This window comes from Thamnophis elegans, chromosome 5 (genome assembly GCF_009769535.1).
Source record: "Thamnophis elegans isolate rThaEle1 chromosome 5, rThaEle1.pri, whole genome shotgun sequence".
Taxonomy (NCBI): Eukaryota; Metazoa; Chordata; class Lepidosauria; order Squamata; family Colubridae; genus Thamnophis; species Thamnophis elegans.
The window spans coordinates 84,243,043-84,266,822 of NC_045545.1; the positions used below are offsets into that span (position 1 = coordinate 84,243,043).

Here is a 23,780-nt window from a genome sequence, read left to right on the forward strand (position 1 = left end):
AGATAAGGATAGAGCCAGACTTTCAGTCTGAATCTGCTTTTTTTCCATGGGTTGAGTGTGACAAGTTGTTCTCTCCTGTTTTTGGTTTAAATTGTTGTTTATTTCCTTATGGCTTGTTCGACAGAGACAGACTGGTCTTTGTTCACTTTATTGGATCAACACCAGTTGGCCCTCAGGAAAACTTCAGCAAAACCACCCCATGTGGCCAGCTTCAGTTGTGAAATCCCTAGGTAATGTCATCCTAACTCAACCCAGATTATAATTTGAGTCTGTTATGATATGAACCAAGACAGAGAGAATCTTGTCAAAAGATGGTTGAAGTGGCTAGTTGTTGCTGAAGCCCTTTCTCACTAGCATCCTCATTAAATTCCCATGGCTGCCTCAAAAAATAACCCACAAATGTCTGTCACTCCAGGTAACAGACCATGTCAGACCTCACCAAAGGGATTGACATCCTTCAGAGGCTACTTCAAAAAGATAGAGCAGGAACCCAATTTTCTGTTACCACATAATAGCAGGAATACAGGTAGTCCTCGTTTACTGACCATAATTGGGACTGGGAAGATGGTTGCTAAGTGTAACCGCAACTGTGCTTCGTTTTACATCAACTTTTCTTTGCTTTACTGAGTTAGGGATGCTGTAAATGCAAGAATTCATCATGTAGTTATTTTTTTCATCACTGTCTTAACTATGAACAGTCGCCAAGCAAGGATTACCTGTACTTGTTCTGAAGTAAGAGGATTTAATGAGTTTAGTCTGGTGAAAATGCATCAGCTACGCATAAATATTTTCACACTTTCGTGGCATACAAGGATATCCATGATTGGGAACAGCAAAAGCAATTTTTATTACGCTGCTTCTAAAGCTTTTATTTGAAACACTTTAGGTCTTAAAAGCTCAATTTTTAGGCAGTTGAGATTTTTTTCTTCTCCAGGAAGTGTAAAATGTTAGTTTAACAACATGCTCTAAAAAGTATGCTGACTTTAAAAAAATAGCTGATATTTAAATCAGTTCAAATCTGTTTCTGTTAAAATCTGTGTCTATTATTCTATGGAAGCTGGGAAACAACTTCCAGTGGAGATAATGGATAAACACAAGTCTATCATTTGACAAAAAAAGGTAAAAAAATAAAATTAAAATAATAAAATAAAAAATAAAAATAATAAGGGGAAAAAAAACCCGCAAAAGAAGACTCAACGGACTGCTGTGTCTTTTCCTAACATCAGTTTTCTATGTTTCTGTATTGTAGTGGCTGCTTTATTATTGCTTCTGTTTTGAAAATGTGAGGCTCCCTTGCAAATTCTCAGTGTCATTTATAAATGACTAGTAAATACTGGAGGAAGAAAATGGAGAAAGACTCTATGCTAGGACATGGAGTTGCACAGTACCACATCTGCAAGCTTTCTTTGCTTTTTATCCATTTCCAATCCTTAGTACAAGTTGTCCTCGACTTACAACAGTTCGTTTAGTGGCCATTCAAAATTACAACAGCACTGAAAAAAGTGACATACCCATTTTTCACTTATGACCATTGCAGCATCCCCATGATCACATGATTAAAATAGGAATGCTTGGCAACTGGCTCGTATTTATGACGGTTGCAGTGTCCCAGGGTCATGTAATCCCCTTTTGCGACCTGACAAGCAGAGTCAATAGGGAAGCCACTTTCACTTAACAACTGTGTTACTAACAACTGTAATGATTCATTTAACAACTGTGGCAAGAAAAGTCATAAAATGGGACAAAACCCACTTAACAAATGTCTCATTTAACAACATAAAATTTGGGCTCAGTTGTAGGCATAAGTCAAGGAGTTCCTGCACAATGCTTCTTAAGCTTTTTGCTCTTAGGATCCCTTCCTACTTTTAAAAATTAGGGGGGACCCTCAAAGAGCTTCTGTTTATATGGTTTATATTTATCATTATTTATCACCCTAAAAATTTAAATTAATGCATTCATAAAAGATTGATTGAATCATGTAAAATAACAACATTAAACCCACTAGCTATAACATAAATATATACAATAACATACGATCCGAATAGTGATATTGTTTTAAATTTTTTTGAAAATATCTTCAATATCTAGTAAATAATTTTGCTTTTAGGTATACCAACAAAGAAATAATAAGCTGTCCAGATTCACCTTGTAGAGGAGATGGTGGCATAAAAATTTAATAAATAAATCAAATAAATGTAAAAATTGAAATATGGATTTCTATTTGAAATATAGCTTGCATTTGTTACTTTCATTAGCATTATTCACTGTAACATCTGTAATGATTGGCTATATTAATTGTACATAAACTAACATTTGAAATTAAAGAAAAGGGAGGCACTGAATATTTTGAGGTATGGAATCTGTTTTATAAATGGCTAAATGAGAGAAACAGGAGTTAGAACTCCCTAAAAGTACAAGAGAAATATTAATTTTAATATTAGGGTTGATTTCTGTAACTTATTAATTTTATTAATATTAACAATTAATATGCATTAATATTATGAGGGAAAAGAACTGTCATTATGAAATTACTATTAGAGAATACGATGATTATTATTATCATGATGAATATTACTCAAAATAATTGTAACCCGACAACATACTGTCTTTATGGATTTTGAACATGTTGCTCTTTCTATTTATATTAATAAAAAAATAAATAAATAAATTATACATAATCAGCTCTAATGCTTTGAATTATTCTTTTTGCACATACAAGCAAATCATTTGAAAATTTGCATTCCCCAAATGAAATTGGGAATGCTATTATTTTCTAATTTAAGGACTTTGTCATCTGATACAATTGCCACGAACAATTTAATATTTTAGTATTTAATTTGAAATAATAAGTCCTAACCCAGATTTACTGAAACAAACATATTACAAGAGATTAATTCTGCATCTTTTAAAATTTCTGTTGTGAAATAATATTTCTATTTCTGTTGCCAAAAGAAAAATAATGCTCATGCTGTGACTTGTTGGAAATGAGCTGACAAGCTTTATCCTTGTGTGATATACACTGTAGTTCTTTGCCGTTCAACAGTTTAGATTTGTCTTTAATTACTGCTGAGGTGTTGTGTTTTTTTTTCTTTTTAACTTTTTCTTTGACTAGTCATATCACTTTTTATTGAGGATTACTTCATTTTTAAGCAGTGAGAGCTAAAACGTAGGAAGGAACTTGTGCAATTTGTTTGAATGAGTATGTCTATCAAATATTTCTCTTCCTATATTTAAAATGCTCTCAAACTTGTTGGCTCCAAAACCCTTAGATCTTAAGCCTGCACATGAAACCTGGATCTACCATCTGAACCTCATTACTTATTTACACATTTCTAAAGATTAAATAGAAATCTGTCTGGTTAAATGATGTGGTTTACAGAGAACAATAATATTGTTTACTATACATGGATCATTAATTATTATAACTGTAAGTACTGAAAGAAGTGAAATAACTTAGAAAAAGGAGTGGCTAATCAATAATACCAGGGCTGTCCATTTCTATTAACTCAATTTTATTCCAAAACATTTCAATCTAAAACATGAGCAATAAGTAGAGAAAGCTATCCCCTAATCTTTTTAAATATAATATTATTACAAATATTAGTCCTCATAACAATACCTCTAAAATTATATTTAAAAAGCACTCAAAAATAGCAGCGAAGAAACACTAAATTTGGTCATTCATTAAATTGCTGAGTTCCCATCTAAGAAAGTAACATACATACATACATACATACATACATACATACAGTGTGTGTGTGTGTGTATGTGTGTGTGTGCCTATCCCCTCCATCAAAATATACCCACAGACATACACAAGAGAGAGAGAGAGCAGTACTAATGCACTTACTTCAGCTTATGATACATTTCGCCTCCCCCTGCCACACACACAATGTTCTTATCCAGCCAAAACCTTCATATAATTAAAAACCACAGGCACTCATTCAAAGTGTCAGATCAAAAGGTTAATGTGCTATGGTAGAGAGGAAGTACTTATATTATATCCTTGAACTTTTATTTTAAGTTTACAGCATTTAAAAACAAGTTAAGTCAAACTCTGGCCAAAGCTAATATTACATCATATGATTGAAAAACATTAATCATAGTTGTTTTAAATCAGTTGATCCAAATATTTGGCTTGATGAAAAAAGCTTGTGAGGACTGGCTAGAAATGTACTTCTTAAGGCTGAAACTTAAACATATGAACTGATTTCTACTACTGGAAGCAAGACAAAGCACTATGAAATGTTTCTAGAATCTTCAGCAATCTCAAAAAAAAATAGTTAGAAGGCAATAGTGAAAAATATTTTGGGAAACTTGGGAAATGATATACCATCTGTATGAAATTATATCTTGTAACATCTTTCAGCTCCGAGGTACTGAGAGCAATAGAAAATGTTATTGAAGATGTTATCATGAGTTTGTCCAGAAATAAAGCACCTATTCTTATCTTAAGAAACAGATCTGATTGGGGAAATATACAGTAAGTAAACCATGCTTGCTAATGTATTTTATGCAAACATGATGGGTAAAATACGAATTGTATATTTATATATTTATTACATCTGATTAAATTTGCAACCTTTGATTTAAATTGCAAGTGCCAAAGATAACATGAAAACTTTTGGTTAACAACCTACATTCTCAAGGATTAGATTAGACTCAAGCAATTCTATAGTTTTTGAATCAGAATCTAATTCTGTACCAGAGGTGGTATACAGCAGGTTCTGACCAGTTCTGGAGAACTGGTAGTGGAAATTTTGAGTGATTCGGAGAACCAGTAAATGCCACTTCTGACTGGCCCCGCCCCCATCTATTCTCTGCCTCTGAGTCCCAGCTGATCGGGAGGGAATGGGGATTTAACAGTAACCTTCCCCTGGAGTGGGGTGGGAATGGAGATTTTACAGTATCCTTCCCCTGCCACAAGCAGCAAGCCAGGCGTACAGAAACAGTAGCAAAAAAAACTATGTTGAATCCCACCACTGTACTGTACCTACTCATGAACAGCAAAGCTTCAGTTTATTTCTGGTTTACCTGCAGCATATTTTAAAGTATCACTAAAATAGTCTTTCCATTGAAATGCTGATGCTTTACAGAAATTGTGAACAGGTATTCTTCCCTTTTGCTTCACCCCAAATCCTTACTGCAGGGCTTACTTATGCTGACACTTTTAGGAATTTCCCCTCCTGGCAGGAGCTGTTCAATTTATCAACAGAACTGAGGGTTGACAAATATCTGTGTAAGGTGAAAATAGGAGCTTTTTTGAAACTTCAGAACTTTGTGTAATTTGGAGTGGGTATTGATCAAATTCTGCTTTTTACACTCCTAATGATCAGCTTATTTGAGTTTGTACTAGCCAGCTGACCGATGTTCTCAGGAGAAGAGGAGGTAAAGCATGGAAGTGCCATTAGTGACACTAGTAACACCAATGGGGGATTAAAATGTTTTACTACTGGTTCTCTGGGTGTGGCTTGGTAGGTGTGGCTTGGCTTGGTGGCTGTGGCTTGGTGGGCATGGCAGGGGAAGGATTCTGTAAAATCTCCATTCCCACCCCACTCCAGGGAAAGGTTACTGCAAAATCCCCATTTCCTCCCGATCAGCTGGGACTCGGAAGGCAGAGAATAGATGGGGGCGGGGCCTGTCAGTGGTGGTATTTACCAGTTCTCCGAACTACTCAAAATTTCCACTACCGATTCGCCAGAACTGGTCAGAACCTGCTGAATACCACCTCTGTAACACTTCTTAGTAACAAGGAATGACATGGAAACAAATCAGCTGCCAATTAAGTGCTCACTATTCAGGAAATTAAATATTAATTCCAACTGTTAGCTTAATATGGAAGGCAATGGAGATGACTGACAGAAAAGAAAAAAAAAATCTAGTAAATCAAAGAATTGTTTTAAATGATAGTGTGGAATATTGATACTAGGGTTTACAGATTATAGGCAGGTCAGTATGACAGAACTATTCCTGAATCTCATCAATAAAGATCTAAAAATATAGAATTGTTAATAGATGTGTCTTTTTTATTATCTATTTAAAAAAAAAAATGTTTTAACTGCTATGAAAGAAGAAAGGGCACCAGAAATCCAAGAGGTATAATACTAGTGAAGAATTTATTCTATGTTTTCACTTCGTTTATTATGCAGCTACATAATATGTTTTTGAATTTTAAAATTCAGAAATTTGCAATTGACTTAAACTGTATTACATTTGGTAATGTGAAAATTATTATTGCTATTATTCAATTTTATATATTCAGTTTTAGTCTACTAAAATTTGGGAAAGACCACATTGATGATAGAATAAAATTTCACAATTAGAAGTTTCAAGAACTGCTGCATAACCAAAAGTTAATGTCAGGGTTCCAAGAAATAGTTCCGTCGCAAGCAAAACTCCGAGGCATTTGGAATCCTCAAAGAATAGCTTTATTGGAAATATCAAATTGGCACATATGTGGTGAAAACCAACTCTGAGCAACCCCTTGGTTTTCACCTAATTAAAAGTTTTTCCCCCAACCCCAAACAATCAGTCACATGGCCCAATCAATGCAGCATCTGCTCGTCTGGTGACATCACTCCTCCTTCCTCCAGCCAGTTGTGAGAACGTCCCTGGTTCCCAGGCGAAAGAATTTTATTTTGACTACAGAACCCCAGCTATCTCTAATCCCGCCCCCTCTTTCCCTCGCTCCAGTGTGGCAGCACTGAAGCTCCTAGATGGCTTCAGCCAGGTCAGCTTCAGGGTTGACAGCTACATGATAGATTAAACATTGCAACTCTAGCTCCATCTATAACTAAAAGTTTTGCTAACATGTTTTGTTGGAGTTAATTTAGTCTGGGTTTGTGAATTTTAGAATAGGAAATTTTGAAGTCTGTTCACCTCCTTGAGTACTATGAAATAAATACAATAAGAGCTGGACTAATTAACTGGAAATCAAAGTTTAAGCCCAAAGAAAATAAGTAGAAAGAAAATAACCCACTTCTGAGTTTAGATTCACTTGATTTTTGTTTATATACATAATAAAGCAAACCAAAATAATTTTATATGTAATGCTATTACCTAATCATGTTACCTAATCACATTCTTTCTAAATATAAGGAAAACTGAAATTTGACTGTAATTTGTATCAAATTTAAATGACAAGAGTTTTCTATGCAACCACTGAAGTAAAATGAAATTAAACATGATGACTAACTTACTCTGGATTCATTTCAGTACCTTGAGAAATCACAAGTTTTCTAAGACTGGAAGATTTATTATGATTTTATAATGTAGTATCTTCTGCCACCTTAAGGATATAAAAAGTAGTGACTTTAAATAGCAAAACACAGCATTAATAACTGTTTCCTAATATTTTGTATAAATGAGCCCCATATTTCATTATACTTATCCATACAAAGTCTATGTCTATAGGCAAAGTAACAGATATAAACAGGATTTCAATCCATTAAATAAACAGGAGTGTACAGAATGTGTTTCATTCTGGACTTTAAAAATGTTTCAGACCCTTTTGTGTAGGTAATGGTAACTGCTTCTCTCCACCAAGGAGAGAATCTTTGTCCCTACATTTATGAATCCTGTGGAATTTCAGAGAAAGTTTGAGATTTGGGGATTTTCTCTGAGGAGGGCAGTTTGACTGAGGCTTTAGTCACTTCTTGGAATAGTGGTGGCAGGGGCTTGGATTGTACCATCCCTATGAAGCCTTTCTCTGTGTATCTCCCTGTATTATACTATACTGTGCATTTCCCTAAACACCCATTGTGTACTCCCTGGGTGTTGGTCTTGGGGTGGATCTTGTTTGATTGGGAGATGGAGCACCAGGTGAGACATCTGGAGCTCCATTGGAGAAAGATGAAGAGAAAGACAAACTGGTTTTTATAATTCAAAACCCATATTGAGAATTAACTTGAAGTGGTAAATACAATGAAACTTCAATATTTCCCTGCTTTTAAGGCTTAGTACATCTACTGATAGCCATCTAGTGGCCTGGAAATATTAGGCTCCATTGTGGTCATAAATTGAGGATTACCTGCACATTTTATCTTTTTTCCTCTAATCTTTAGTGCAAAAAATATTCTTGACTTTTATGTAATACTACCAATCCTGATGAATAAAATATCAGATTATTAGTTCTTATTTTAAATTCCTGCTTGGTTTTCAAAATTAGTTTTACAGAGGCTGTAGGTTTGCAGATGATATCTAATTGCACCACACAGCAAATAAGAAGTGACAGTCCTAAATCAGCACCAAAGTTTGGTAAGTTAAAGAAACTCAGCAATATATTGAGCTATTTAGTTCAAAAACATTTCATTCCAATTCAAAGAATGCACAAATGAATCTGATCATTTAATTGGGATCCACTTTTGTCCTCTTTGTGTCACGATAACTTGTACAACAATTTGTTTTGATTTGAAGCATAAACTTTGTTTCATAAAATCCAAAGCTTTGCAAGTCTATTTAGTAAGAATAATAAAGAAATAAGCGAGTTGCTAAAATATATTTGGGTTAAAACTTCCTGGATGTACATAATAAGGTAATCCTCCTGTAATTTTGCATGCATTCTTGTTTCTCTTTTTTCGCATAGTGGTATAATTATGGCATTGTTCCTATTGATAAGCAGAGATGCAGTCATTGTATATATTTTAAAGAAATCATAAGCCATACCAAAGTGAATCCATCTCCATATTTTAATGTATTTTCCATTACGCCATCTACACATGAAGCCTTAGCATTCTTCAACATTCTCACATTATTTATAACTTCCTTTTTATCTGTTTTATTTGACACAAACTCTTCAATGTATGTTTCTCACACAAAGCTTCTAGATCTCCAAATGCCTCAGTCACTGTTTCTACACTTTTATATCATTCCCATAGGTATTCCTATTCTCAAGAGCCAAGGTGGCGCAGTGGTTAAATGCAGCACTGCAGGCTACTGCCAGATCAGCAGGTCAGTGGTTCAAATCTCACCGGCTCAGGGTTGACTCAGCCTTCCATCCTTCCGAGGTGGGTAAAATGAGGACCCAGATTGTTGGGGGCAATATGCTGACTCTCTGTAAACCGCTTAGAGAGGCCTGAAAGGCCTATGAAGCGGTATATAAGTCTACTGCTATTGCTATATTGCTATTGCTATTGCTCTTCATGTCACCTGGTTCTTTTTTTTCCCTTCCGGATCACATTTATTCGGAATATTTTTTTCCCCAAAAAACTTCTTCCATTATCACCATTCCCTGGAGGATAACATAAACTTATTACCAACCTATGGATTCCTCTACAGTGTTTCCAACTTATACCTCTACAATAATCCTGATTACCTCAGTTCATATTTTCTGACATCTTTTAGTTCTTTTATTCAATTAAATCTTCGAATACCTTCACTTCTGTGCATGTATTCGACAATTGTACTCTATATTATCCCTTTCTTCAGATTGATTATATACTTTCCCTTTCTCTTAGTTCCACAAACACACACTATAAGTATTTTTCTTTCATTTCATTTTTATTTCATTTATTAATTCATGCTCTTTACCATTTAAGCCTTTTTATTACAGGTTGCAATTTTTCTATGCTATGGTTGTCACCGAGTAAGTGAATAAATATTGATTTCCATTGTTTGTTGTGGTTTTCATCAACTGAGGTGTTGACATAAAGCCTTACTGTCAGATAAAATTTAGACTAGGTTGTCATATCTTTGCAAATAATGCCAACAGTAAGAGAAATAATTTGTATGCCAAGAACTTGAAGATAAAATACAAGGGATGCAAATGTTTCAGGTGGCAACTGTATGAGGTTTTGCTTTATGTTTCAGCTTTGTGTCTTAAAATATTATCTATAATTTACAAGATGGTTCAGACAAACACGTATGCAACAAAAAGGTAATAATCATATTTATATGTATTTGTAAGGTTAAAATAAACATATACAATATTTATTCACTTTATCTTTGTGAGAATTAGTGAGAGTCAAGTCTGGGAAACTTACTCAAACTACATTTCTGCCTTTTTATAGAACTATTGTCTTAGTAGTGAATATTCTTCAGTTATTCCTACTGCCAATTAAAATTTCATAGAAACAACTTCAAGAGGTATCAAATGATACTTGCATTTTAACGACATCACACAAAATTATGTAATACTTGTGTTAGATGTCTTGGCAAAAATTCTATATCATTAGTATATTGACATATACTATACATTTTGATGCTGTGGCTTGTAACAGACGCCTATGATGTGATTCCTACCCTGTGAACTTATTGTGCAAAAGTGAATTAATTTCATAAAAGCTTATTTGTGCTGTACAAACATAGCCTCTGTGATAGCATTTCTATTGTGATCTTCACTACCATGATATTGTTTGAAATATTGAAGCAGTAAAGTTATTCATTGAAACAAAATCTACTTCACCATTCTGAAATATTTTTGAAAGTGGTTCTACTAAATATATTACATCTGAGATTATCTAATTAGCCTACAAGACTGCTGTGTTTTTATGACGCCAGAATAGCTGTTTCAAGTTTCAGATAAATTAGTATGGTTGACCAAATTTTATTCATTTAATGATTACCAATAAGAGAATGAAAGGAATCATTTATTCCATAATCAAATCCAAACTTTACAGATGCCACAAGAGCAGTTTAGTAAGTTAGCCTACATCAAAAATAATATTTATTACATTTAAATTTTTCTCTAAGCATCTCAAATCAGGATTCATCATTTTCCATGTCACTTCCTAAGCTTTTATCCTCTCTCATGGTAGAAGAGAAAGTAACCAGCTCCTTTTTTGGTTGCATCTTAACTCCACAAACTCTGACAACTTGTAAAAATCATTGTTGAAATATTCTGCATAAGAATAGTCCTGAACACTCCCTTAGGGATTTTCCCTACAATTTTTAATTATTGTGGGTTCCATTTAGAAGAGACAAAACATAAAATTCAAAGAAGATGACAGAAGAGTGGGACAATGTCCACAGGCAATACTTATGGGATGCCCTTTGCTAAATATTCATGAGTACTATTTTCTAAGTAGCATTGAAATCTCTTGAGACTGTCATTATTTTATTTTAAAACTACATTTTATTCTGACAGAGATATCTTTTACACTGATACAGTACTTTTTGGTAACCAGAGGGTTGTGGACAATATTATAAATGACATTTGCTGTATGATCAAGATACCCAGAAGGACTCTACATATTGTTAAGTATTAAATATCTCTTACATGATCTATAATAAGTACAAAATACTATTTTTATTAATTTTCCACAATAGTAAACACAGATAGACATGATAAAATAAAAATAGAAAAGTCATATCTAAAGAATAGATTTGTTGGCAGTTGCAAATCACAGAAAGGGGAATAAAGTGTGTGTGTGTGTGTGTGTGTGTGTATTATATATATATATATATATATATATATATATATATATATATATATATATATATATATATATATAATATGTATGTGTGTGTGTGTGTGTGTGTATATATATATATATATATATATATATATATATATATATATATATATATATATATATATATATATATATATATATATATATATATATATATATAAAAATATGTAACAAATATGGGGTGGTCTTTTGTCATTTCCTTTCTCTAATGACACTCCGGAAGCAAATTATACAGTATAGCCAAAAGAAAATAATTCTTATTTGCTCTTTCTGTGACTGCTCACTTACACTATAATCCACCTTGAAAAAGAAACATTTCAGCCTATTGTTTAAGTATTATAGTTCAAAAGGGAGATATCATCCTCCTATGCTCCAGCAAGTCTGTCACTGCCAGAAAACTTCCTAAACTTTTCCCATTTGCTAAACAAAAAAATGCAGTTGCATGGTTTTGAGGGATCGGTTATTAAAGAACTTAAATATTGTATAGAAAAGACAATTTGGAGGATAGTGGTCAATTTTCTATAAATGTCAAATTGGTATGGAAATAAGTCATGCTATTTATGAACCTGAGGAAATAGTTCCCTAAGGCAATATTAAATTCAGCCAATCCAAGAACTGATAAAATTTCCTGTGACTACAGTAATTAAGAACACTATCACATCATTTATGTTCATTTAGGATAAACATTTTTTCCCATCTAGCCTATAAATAATGATTAGATATATTATCCTGGTGACTATATAATTATTATCTGAAATTACTATTTTTTTTCTTTGCAGCTCTCCACTAGCAAAGGGTGTATTGCTGGTAATCTTAGTTATATTGAGGAGGATGGTACAAAAGTAAATTGTACTTGTAGTACCACAGTATGTATAATTCATTATTATTTCGCGATTTTATATAAGGTGCACATTTCTTTATTCTAGTTGAAGTACATAGATTACATGTTTTTGCTCAATGCATTATGAGGCCCTGTAATTTTTTATTCAGGAGCAACATTTCCCACTTCAGGTCTTTTAAAAAAAATAGACAAAAATGATTTTTTGCAAAATTACAAAAAATCCTCTTTTTCATAATTGCTGGTAAATTCAGGATCGCAAACACATTCTCAGTGTTTATATTGTAGATATTGTATAATTATTGTTGTTCATCCATTCCATCAAAAATGGATAGAATTAGTGCAGTCTGCATAATTATTTTCAATATGACAATCTACAATAGCATTAAGTATAGTATGTTTAAATCTCTAGAGAAAGAATTCACATTGAATTATCCCAAATTTAGAGAAATTATACTTTAGCTCTCAAATAGTTCATGGCATCCATGTATATATTCAATAAGAGAAAAACCAGTATTTATATCCATTGGTTGTCTAATATGATAATCAAATTATTGATGCTTGGATATAATTTTACTGAACTGACTATCTGTACTTTTTTAACTTGTACCTAATTAGTGCACATTGTGGAAAAATCTTTTTCTGCAATTATGCAGTCTTCACCTTACCTCTGAGTTGTGAATGTTTTTACTATTTTACTAGCAAAATACTAGAGAGGGTTGCTTTTCTTTCTCCAATGGATTTTATTTAATCAAATAAAATCCCAATTCATAAAGTATTTCTAATGTATTAGCCCCATCACCACTATAAGGTAATAACTCTTGAAGGATGGTTAGAATTAGTGTGTTAACATATAAAACTATAACACTTACAAAGTAATGAAGAATTATTATAGTTTATTGTTTTGGAAAATACTTTTAGAAATTTACTTTTGCTTTTTATTGTCTAATTTATTTGAAAGAATGATTTTCCTCAGTTTCTAAAACAATTTGATGTCTGTTTTTTTAGACACCTGTACCATCTAATGTAGAAGGAATAAGAAGTATCCTTTAAGCAAAATGTATAGATTAAAGAAATTAAAAAACAAAATGAAGACTCGAATACAAAATTTACTAAAGATTCCATATAAAGTGGCATCGCTGATGCTATAATTGTTCACATTATAGTAACAGAAAATTATATAATTTCCAATACTTTATGTAGTGCAATTAAATTCCAGTATATTTTCTTGAACCCTTTAACTTTACAGATCTGATTACAGATGCAAAATTTATTCTAATTATAGAAAAAGATGCAACTTTTCAGAGACTGTTAGATGACAACTTCTGCTGTAAAATGTCCCCAAGTATAATAATTACGGTACAAGTTTACATTTTTCTAAGCAAATCCAATCATTTCAAATAAACCTAATTATCCAGATGCATTTCAATTCAATTGTATCTGGTTTCAGAAGGAAAACTGCCTTGGTCATACTATGAGGTGGACTACTACCAATATAATCTGAAAGCATAATCCTGTTAAAAGTCTCCTGAATTCATTTCAGCAATTTTCAATGCTATCAATTATGCCCTTCTTGTAAATACCTTGTTTAATATGTTATAGTGATTCTACTGATAGCTAGATTATTTTTTGAGAAAATGGTGCTAAATTTCTGCTCAACCACAATGACATTTGTGCTTTGGGGCTGTTATGTTATTTTCCATGCCATGTGAAACTGGTAAGTGAAGTAATTCAGATGTTAAGCATGCAGTGGCACCAGCATGGTGATCATAGGCTGTTCTGTTCTATTCCTGGGGTAACATGGAGGGATTATCCTATCATCCCAAAATGACAACATGGTCATCACCACAAAATCATTCCAAAGGAATAATGTAAGCAGTACTGTTAAGCCAAATCTGATGTACCTAGTAGCACTTCATGTTGGAAGAAGTCAGGAAGAAGCAATAATCAGCAAGAACAGGTAAATCTCAACAAGTCTGGTTTTCCAAGTCAGGAGAGGTAATACAGGAGATTGCAAGTGTTATCTCCAACCATTTGCTTGGTAAACCATTTGTTTATTTATGGTCAAACCACACAAGTCCAGCCATATCATTAAGTAATAACTGGTGCCCATTATTCCCCCAAAGCCAGGGTTTCAGCCTCATATTTACACGGCTTTCACACAGTAGCACGGTCAGCTTGAAGGCTTATACTTCTTCTCATACTCTGCAGAAGTAATAGAAAAAAGGTTCTGATTCAGGCTAAAATAGCAAGAGCTATGTCTCCCTAGACTAGTTTTGTCACCTTTCCTTTTTTCATCTTCTGAAGACTTAGCTGCAGACAGAAATATATCATCTGAAAACCTTAATCAATAGTGTTTGATTGTGGGACTGTACTGACAGATAGCTGACGAGTTAAAGCTGAGTCTAGTTAAAGTAGAAGCTTAGTGGTTTGCCTATCCAGGAAAATATAGGAAAAAACCTACAGTATATCAGCAATGCCACATTGCTCTAAGGGTCAAGTGCACGCTTTGGAGGGGTTGCAGATTTATCTTTGTCATTAAGGCACAAAAGCACTTTCCTACTTAACAGAGATTTAACTGGCTTCAGTTGGCCTCCATTAGTTCCAACAACAATGCATTGTTGGATAGCAGAGAGCTTTATATAGTGGAAAGAATGCATGGGAAGAGAAACACTAAAGTTAGGAGTGTAACTGAAGGTATTCTTGAGACCGGTGCTTGTATGAAAGAAAATAAAGATAAGCTTTATTTAGAAAATAATTCTGTGATAGAAAAGCCTTAGTTATTTTATCTATGGATAAGAATTTGTCATGTGAGCTTACATTATGGAAAAAGAGTGGCCCAGAGAAGTACCTGAAGTGTATGATCACAGGGAAAAGAAAAAGAGAACAGAGAGAGAGAGAGAAAATAAAGTGATGAAATCCCTGAGAATGCTAATCTAATCAAAAGGATATATGTTACATGGAGATGTGCTAACTGGGTCTTTTTAGAGAAGGAATGAAGATAAACGTACAGAATCCTTCCAATGACTGTCTCTGTGTCTATTGTCCACAGTGACCAGTAGGTTCATAGGTAAAGAAAGCTGGTGTGTGCAGAGCAGAATTCCAGTTTTCATTGTGTGTGAATATGCTCTGAATTCAGAATTTAGTGGATATAAAATATGTGGGAAGAGTTACTATCTCTAGTCAGGGGTGTGACTAAGTATTTAAGTATTTAAGTATGTATTTAAATATTTAATAAATTTATAGGCCGCCCAATCCCGAAGGACTCCGGGCGGCTTACAGAAATACATTTTTTTTTAAAATAAAGAATTTAAAATAGAGAAAAAAAACAGATTAGAAGATCACTTCATGCACTCAATCTAGGCGGGGCTGGACCTCATTCATGAGGTCAACAGCCCCAGGCCTGCCGGAATAGCCAGGTTTTGGTAACCTTTCAGAAGGCCGTGAGAGGATCTGGATCTCTGGGGGTAGATCATTCCATAGGGTTGGAGCGGCTACAGAGAAGGCCCTCCCCCGGGGAGCCACCAGACGACATTGTCTGGTCGACAGCACCTGGAGAAGGCCCACCCTGTGTAATCTTATTGGCCATTGGGAGGTATGCGGCAGAAGACGGTCTCGCAGATATCCGGGTCCTAGGCCATGTAGGGCTTTAAAGGTAATAACCAGCACCTTGAAACGCGTTCGGAGACCGATAGGGAGCCAGTGCAGCTCGCGGAGGATAGGTGTAACGTGGGTGTATCTTGGTACACCCAATATCGCTCATGCGGCTGCATTCTGGACCAATTGTAGTCTCCGAACACTTTTCAGGGGCAGCCCCATGTAGAGCGTGTTACAGTAGTCGAGTCTTGAGGTGACAAGGGCGTGAGTGACCGTTTGAAGTGCCTCTCGATCCAGATAGGGGCTCAACTGGTGCACCAGATGGACCTGGGCAAAGGTCCCCCTAGTCACAGCTGACAAGTGATGTTCTAATGTCAGCTGCGGGTCCAGGAGGACACCCAAGTTGCGGACCCTCTCTGAGGGGTGTAAAGTTTCACCCCCAGGCTTAGAGATGGAATATCTGGACTGTCCTTGGGGGGCAACATCCTCAGCCACTCGGTCTTGTCAGGATTGAGTGCGAGTTTGTTCACTCCCATCCAGACCCTGACTAGAGCAGTGTGGGGACCAAGGCAAACCTTTCAGATGGGTTATCACCTTATCATTACCTGCATTACACAATGAAATCCTCTTGGCATTTATCCATATGTACTTTGAGACAGTGGAAATACTTTTTTTTTTAATTTTTGCAAGTCTTCTAAATGGTGATACCTGCCTGATTTGTATCTAAAAGCAGGTTTACTTTTTAGATTTTTAAAAATTCTTTTAATTAGCACTGTATGTTATGTCTTAATTCCTGTTTTTCACCATTTTTAATACACCTTTTAGAAATTAATTTTATTGGTGTATATTTTAATGTATTTGTATTAATGTTTCATTCATTTAATATGAACAATTGTAAAAAAAAAAAGATTATACTCATTGGAAGCTGAATTGGGAATTCTGTAATGAAGGATTTTGCTGAGTAGTACAACTGTGTCTAAACAGATATTGAAAAATGTGTCATTGTTGTAAATATAGTAATTATTTCTTCAGGGAAAAGGTGTACCAGATATCAATACAAGACTACTAATCAGAAAATTATGGGATACTTGTCATATACCAATCTTTGCTCTCATGGATGCTGACCCACATGGTAAGTTTCTATACCCTTTGCAAAAAGGGTTTCTATACCCTTTGTAAAAAGTACACTGCACTTCTCAGATTTTGCAAATTATCTTGCTGTTTGCTTAATATTTTTTTCATCTTTATTTTACATGCCACTTTTTCCATACTTCCCATTCAACATAGTTCTGTTGCATTTTGGAATGCATTTTTCATTCTGCTTCAAATTAGCCAGTTCATTTACAGTTCATTCTATTGGGAGATTAATCCATCACTAATACTTTTTCATACAAGAGTCTTTTTCTCTTCCTTCAGACATTCTACTATATTCTATTTTCTTCACTTTCTTTCATTTCTTTTTTCTTTTTCTCCATTGCTACTGACTAGGAACTTTAAAACTCTGTGTCTTCTCTGGGACAACTTTGTCATGCATATACTTGGAATTAATTAATTCATTTGGAATTCATTGCTAAAACATTGTAAAAAATAACTGGGAAATATTGTTTCTGTACAGGTATTGAAATAATGAGTATCTACAAATATGGATCTGTGGTAAGTTTTTATTAAATTTAAACTTGTCATATTATTTCACAGTGAATGAAATGTAACAGCATGTGTTTGCACATGTGTGTGTGTGTGCGCACGCGCATGTGTGCGCGCACACACATACTTTATCTCTTTCTCATATTTTGGCTTGGAATTGCAAAATTGGTTTGAAACCAAACTGATTGGGATTGGTCACACAATTAGAACATCAATTCATATGTTGAGAATTCTGGCAGGTAGAATTGCAAGTTAGATAAAAAGGTCAAAAATATACTGGCAGTTCATTCAGAGCAAGAGAGACTCCTACTGGCATTAAAAATAATCAGTATGTTTTTAAAAAATAAAAATAAACTTGGCAGGGAGTGGGGGACAATAATCAGTAGTAACATGGAAGCCAGGAGAAACTCCAATTCAGACTACAGTCATATCTTAATCTATGGAACCACAAGATTTCTAGAGAGACAAATCAAGAGAACACTTGTATCTTGTTGACAACTATTTGCCTATGCTTTCATGGGGGGGGGGGAGTTGAATTGCATGTCATACTTTAACTGTTATGGTTGAAGAATAAAAAGGGTAAAAGAATTTTAAAAGAGCAGGCTGAGAGATATAATGAGAATGTTAAGCCTGCATGGATGGCGAAACAAAATTAGATTGAAAAGTTGATGGATTAAAGATAGGAAAGTATAAAAAAAGTTTTAACTGGTTAAAATTTGTATCACGACAACACCTAGGTCTTAAAATAAGAAGACGGAAAACTTATGCAAAACAGAGTCACATTGATTTATGGTACTTCAAAAAAAACACTTATCCTATGTGTCATTAATATGTTATTGTTTACTTATTAGATTACAGAATACCGCTCTCATACTCAGAAGCTAAAGATGGTATACATAATATTCCTTTCTCCTATTTTCCCCTCAACACTTCTGGGTTGGAACAGTCATTGGCCCAAAGTCTAAAATCTACAAAAGGATAGACAGAAAAACCTGGGTGTTCTTGGTGCCTCAACCTTGGGACCACCCAATCTTCTCTATTCTGAGAAGAGAATAAGTATAAAAAGTGTTCACACAACATGAAACCATTTTTGTTATTAAATATTTCAGTGAAGAAAACTTTTAGGGCATATTTATAGTAGTTATTCAACTGAGGTATAGCTCAATTTCACTCCTAGTCTGTGAGGTAAATATCATTCCATCCCAAATCTTTCCAATTTTTTTTTTTTTTAATAATCAAGCACAAGGTTAGCTATGACACATCAATATACGGTTTTGGGAAAATGCTTAACTCCCTCTTCCCTTCGGTAAGGAATAACAAGTTGAGCCACAAATATAGAATACCCAACCATAATGTTTGCTGCAGCATTGCATGCCTATGGTACTGGAAGCATTTAGAATACCTAAGCTTGGAATGGAAGGTATTTCTTCAACAGCCCTTCCCCTTAACTGTATTTCCTTACTTGATTAGCAGATATCTTTCTACATCTGATGTGGTGTAAAAGCAGTTCATCAAAATCTTGCAGAGAGAGAAATGAATATACACACTCCCACATGTTGCCTCACCCCACAAATGCTCACTTTGCACATCAGAGAAGAAGAGAATTAGGCTCCATTGCATACTGTAACATTTGTTGTTGTCCCCTTTGGCTAATTTAACTGCTATTGCCACATAAAGAAGTGGTTTTTTATTTTATTTTGAATATGCTTTCTGTTTTGCTTTGGTCTAATACAGAACACATTAATTCATAAATGGATGTAACCCATAATTTTTATCACGAAATTTTAAAAGAGTTGATTCAAATAATGCAGTGAAAAAGAGAACTTGATTCTCCCATTATCTAATCAATTAGCACTCCCACAATTTGGAGGATAAAAATAATAAAATTTCCAAGTAGACAATTCTAAGAGGATAACCAGCAGCAAGGTGGATAGACTCAGCTACACCAGCTGTGTATACACAATTGGAAGAACTGAAGGACCAAGTTAAGGAGAGGCTCATGGAGAGTATCAATCTACGTATCTATTTGGATGCTGTGTCAATAATGACTTGATGGCAAATAATCAATCAATCAGAGTAGATATGCCTACAATGATATTAATCATTAAAAGCCTTATTTTATATTAAGTCTACTATAACAGATATATTGAGCAAAAAGATTGTGATTTCACATTTCAGTCAATGTCGTTTGAAGCCCATCGCCTCACAGTTCCAGCTGTAAGATGGCTTGGCCTCCTTCCATCTGACGTTTATCGGTTAGTTTTTCTAACTATCATACTTTTAGTTTTTAAAAAAAGCAAAAAAAAAGTTCATTTTTTTCTTAATAGTTAGAAGAGTTCTATTGATTTATTCTGCACAAATTTACAAGGGACAAGGCGGCAGGATAATTAGAATAGAGCTGGAAGGGATCTTGGAGGTCTTCTAGTGCTCAAGCAGGAATACCTATACCATTTCAGATAAGTGACTGTCCAGCTTCTTCTTAAAAACCTCCAGTGATGGAGCACCCACAATTTCTGAAGACCCTCATACATGTAAGAGTCTTGCTTGACTGGAGCTTTGACTTATTTACAATTTTTCATTCAGTTGTGGCATATAAAACTATGTATATTCCATGATTTAATAAGTATAGGTAGTCCTAGACTTACAACAGTTCATTTAATGACTGTACAAAGTTACAATGGCACTGAAAAAGTGATTTATAATGGTTTTTCACACTTACAATCATTGCAGCATCCCCCGTGGTCACATGATCAAAATTCAGAAGCTTGGCAACTGATTCATATTTATGACCGTTGCAGTGTCCCATAGTCATGTGAACACCCTTTGTGACTTTCTGACAAGCAAAGTCAATAGGGAAGCCAGATTCACTTAACAACCGTGTCACTAACTTAACAATTGCAGTAATTCACTTAATAGCTGTGGTAAGGAAGGTCGTAAAATGGGGCAAAACTCAACTGTCTTATTTAGCAACATAAATTTGGGGCTCAGTCAAAGACTACCTGTATAAATGTAGAAATAAACAGTAAATACATACCAATTTAACTTAAGAATTTCAAGTCCCATGCTTACAATATATATTCTGATCTATTAGAGATTTCTTCCAGAACTTCCAAGTCTCTTCCAAATAACATGAAATGCTGAGTGATAGAACATAGAATAGAGTTGGAAGGGATCTTGGAGACTTCTAGTTCAATCCGCTCTTCAAGCAGGAGTCCCCACACCTCTCCAGACAATTGGCTACCCAGTCTCTTCTTAAAAGTCTCCAGTGATGGAACACTCACAACTTCTGAAGGCAAGCCTCTCCGCTGGTTGATTGCTCACACCATTAAGAAATTTCTTCTTAGTTCTAGGTTGCTTCTTTCCTTGGTTAGCTTCCAACCATTGTCTTGCCTGGAAAATAGTTTGACCCTCTCATTTTTGTAAGAACTCCTCAAATATTGGAACAATGCTATCAACTCATTTCCAAATCTGTTTTTGCTCAAACATTAAAATATGCAGCTCAAATAGTAGGCTTTCATTTAATAATTGTATTTCAGACTGTAAAAATGAATTATTTAAGGAATAATCATACAATTTAAAAACCTGCCATTTGGGCAGTATGTTCATGCAAGAATACAGATATGCTCTATCTGATTTTCTGCATGTTGGAGATATGACAGGAGGGCTTTCTCTGCCCACTTTAATTTAAATTTTAAACACACGTTCCACTGTAGAACAGTATTATCTACCATTTTATCATATCTAGGTCTTAAGAAGCACTAGTGACTCTATCTCAATGCCTGGATGAGGGGAAAAATGGATAATGTCCCAAATGTGTAGCAAAAGACAACACCAGTTTCTAAGAGTATTAGAGCAGATATGAAGCATCCTGAACTATCATCCTCCTTTGTTCCTTTCCCTGTAGCAAAATTACAAAACAGGCAAGCACTAACTAATGAAACGTGGCAAGGAGACACATTAAGTATGTTAGTGTTCCAACTATATGATAAGCTACTGGTAAGTAACACTTCATGGTCCCTAAAATGTGCAAAGGCTTTAGTTGAACATTAATATTTGACAGTATTAATCTTATTAGATTTTTATTTCAGTTTCATATTTATGAAAAATAAAAATAAGCTTTAACTGTAAAAATAAGCACAGACTAATCAAACTGTTTTTTTAGACTGAATGTTCCTAAGAGTGCACTAATTCCACTGACTAAAGAAGATCAGAGTAAACTAACTGCTTTACAGGCAAGACCATACACTGCTCATGAGTCAGCCTGGAAAAAAGAAGTAAGTATAGATCATAATAAATTCTGTATTTTATATTGTAAGCAGTTTTAACAGCAGATTCATTTATATTCTGCTGTTAGAGTTCTATTACGTAATGCAACTACTGTATATGTGCCCTCTTTAACTTGAGAATGACTAATTAAATAACTCCACATGAGCCTTCCTGTTATCTTCAGCCCATAGCTGATGTCAAGGGACTGGTTGCTCTGAGCCGAAATTTAACTAGTGTTTTCTTCAACGTTTCTTTGATCTTAGATGATATGTTGCATTTGACAGCAATGAACTGATTATACAATAATTTGTCCATCATCTATTGGCTACTTGACTGGGGCATGTATGTCATTCCAGTCCACTCTCCTCTGAACAGTATGCCAGCAGCCATGTTGGCAAGTTATGTTCCCTTATGGTGTGTTCTATGCAGGGATCCCACAAATCCTTTATACAGTGTGTCAACATCCACGTCAGCCGTTACATGTGATGGCAGCCCTTGGTTTTAGTGGGAAAGTCTTCTTGATACATCCAGAGCTGCAGCCTAGTGTGAAATGTTAGCATAGCTACAGAAGTAGACTATCCACTTGAGATCCCTTGTAAAGTGTGCTGGTAAATTGTGGGAGTCTGGCAATACAGACACAGAAAATCCATGCTGACATGTTTGTGTTGCCTCATGGACCTAGAGGATAATACCGCTGGGTTTATGGAATTCTACTTGTCTCTGTTAGTATTAGAAAAGAATTGAAAAGAACTCCAGAACTCAGGTGCTCCTCTCTGCTGTTCAACATAAGCATTAGCTCGCCAGCCTAAATAATTTTTAAAAAACGTAATTTTGATATTTGAATCAAGAAATAGTTTAAAAACAGATCTGCATAATATAGCTTTGGCCTAAGCACCTTTGAACTGGATAAAATGTCTTAATGATTAGAAGCAGGTCTAAACATGCCTTCCTGCGTAAGGGCAAAACAAGGTGTGCTTCCAGAGGACTTTACATATTCTAGTGTAGAAGAGGACAGTGGAAAGTTGTCTCATGCTATAACACAGTTGAGGCTTAAATGCCTACCTAAAAAGGCAAAGAACATTGGCATTTAGTAGCTGCCTATGGCTAAAGGAAATGTCTGAGATGTATAGGCTTGACTTGTCCTGACAATGTGCTAGATTTAAAAGATGTAAATGAGGACAGAGAGGCAACAGGCAATTCATCTGGCACAATACTGTAGTAAAATAACCTCTGATAGTCTGTATTTTTGTATTTTTATGTTTTATTTTGTAATTTACATTTTATATTTATAATGTGGAATACATAGCATAAAATGCTTGTCTTTTGAATGATGCATCTATATTAATGTTGATTGAAATGTTAATTTCCAATGCTTTTCTTTTACAGTTAGATATTATGGAAACATCTAAAATGAAGGCTGAAATTCAAGCTCTCGCTTCATTTTCAACAGATTATCTTTCCAGGATATATTTGCCAAACAAGCTACAATTCGGTGGATGGATATGAATACCAGGACACTTTTAAAGATGTTTAATGAGTATTTTGACAGAATATAAATATTAAAAAAGTGAAAAGATGTAGAACATATAAGGAAACAAAAGAGAAGGTATAGATGGACTACATTCCTAATGGACTATAATTTATTTCAGAGGTGTTAAGGCAGGTCATACAAAATTTTCAGTTATGTAAAATATTTTCTATGTGAATTAGTATTCTCTTTAATTTTCCTTTTTGATAGGAAGAATGATTTCTGATCTATTCTAATTAGTTTTCACATTTTATAATTGCATGTTTCAAAGAAAAAATACAGATGACAAAAGGATAGTAATATTGTTTCACAAATGCTTTATCAGTTTACTAATTAATAAAAAGGATTTGTTTATAATGTATTGAGTTTAAAAATATGATATAAAATTATAATAAATCAAGTAAGAAAGTCTTTATCATTATTCCCCCTAGTTTAAATTTGTGACTATACCCTTCTTCCAAAAGGAGGGAACAGTTATATTCAGGTAGTCCTCAAC

General features: G+C 34.4%; 1 protein-coding gene across 1 annotated transcript; it reads left to right on the forward strand.

The window, feature by feature from the left end:
- Positions 1-105: 105 nt before the first annotated feature.
- SPO11 (SPO11 initiator of meiotic double stranded breaks) lies at positions 106-23,262 on the forward strand (the record flags this gene model as incomplete). Its single annotated transcript, XM_032218608.1, has 13 exons — positions 106-230; positions 4,370-4,483; positions 8,168-8,256; positions 9,808-9,874; positions 11,084-11,192; positions 12,191-12,277; positions 13,258-13,291; positions 13,499-13,608; positions 16,879-16,978; positions 17,462-17,499; positions 19,669-19,745; positions 21,653-21,764; positions 23,143-23,262. Coding segments are annotated over 13 exons (1,182 nt in total), but the record flags the coding sequence as incomplete, so codon positions are not given.
- Positions 23,263-23,780: the final 518 nt, after the last annotated feature.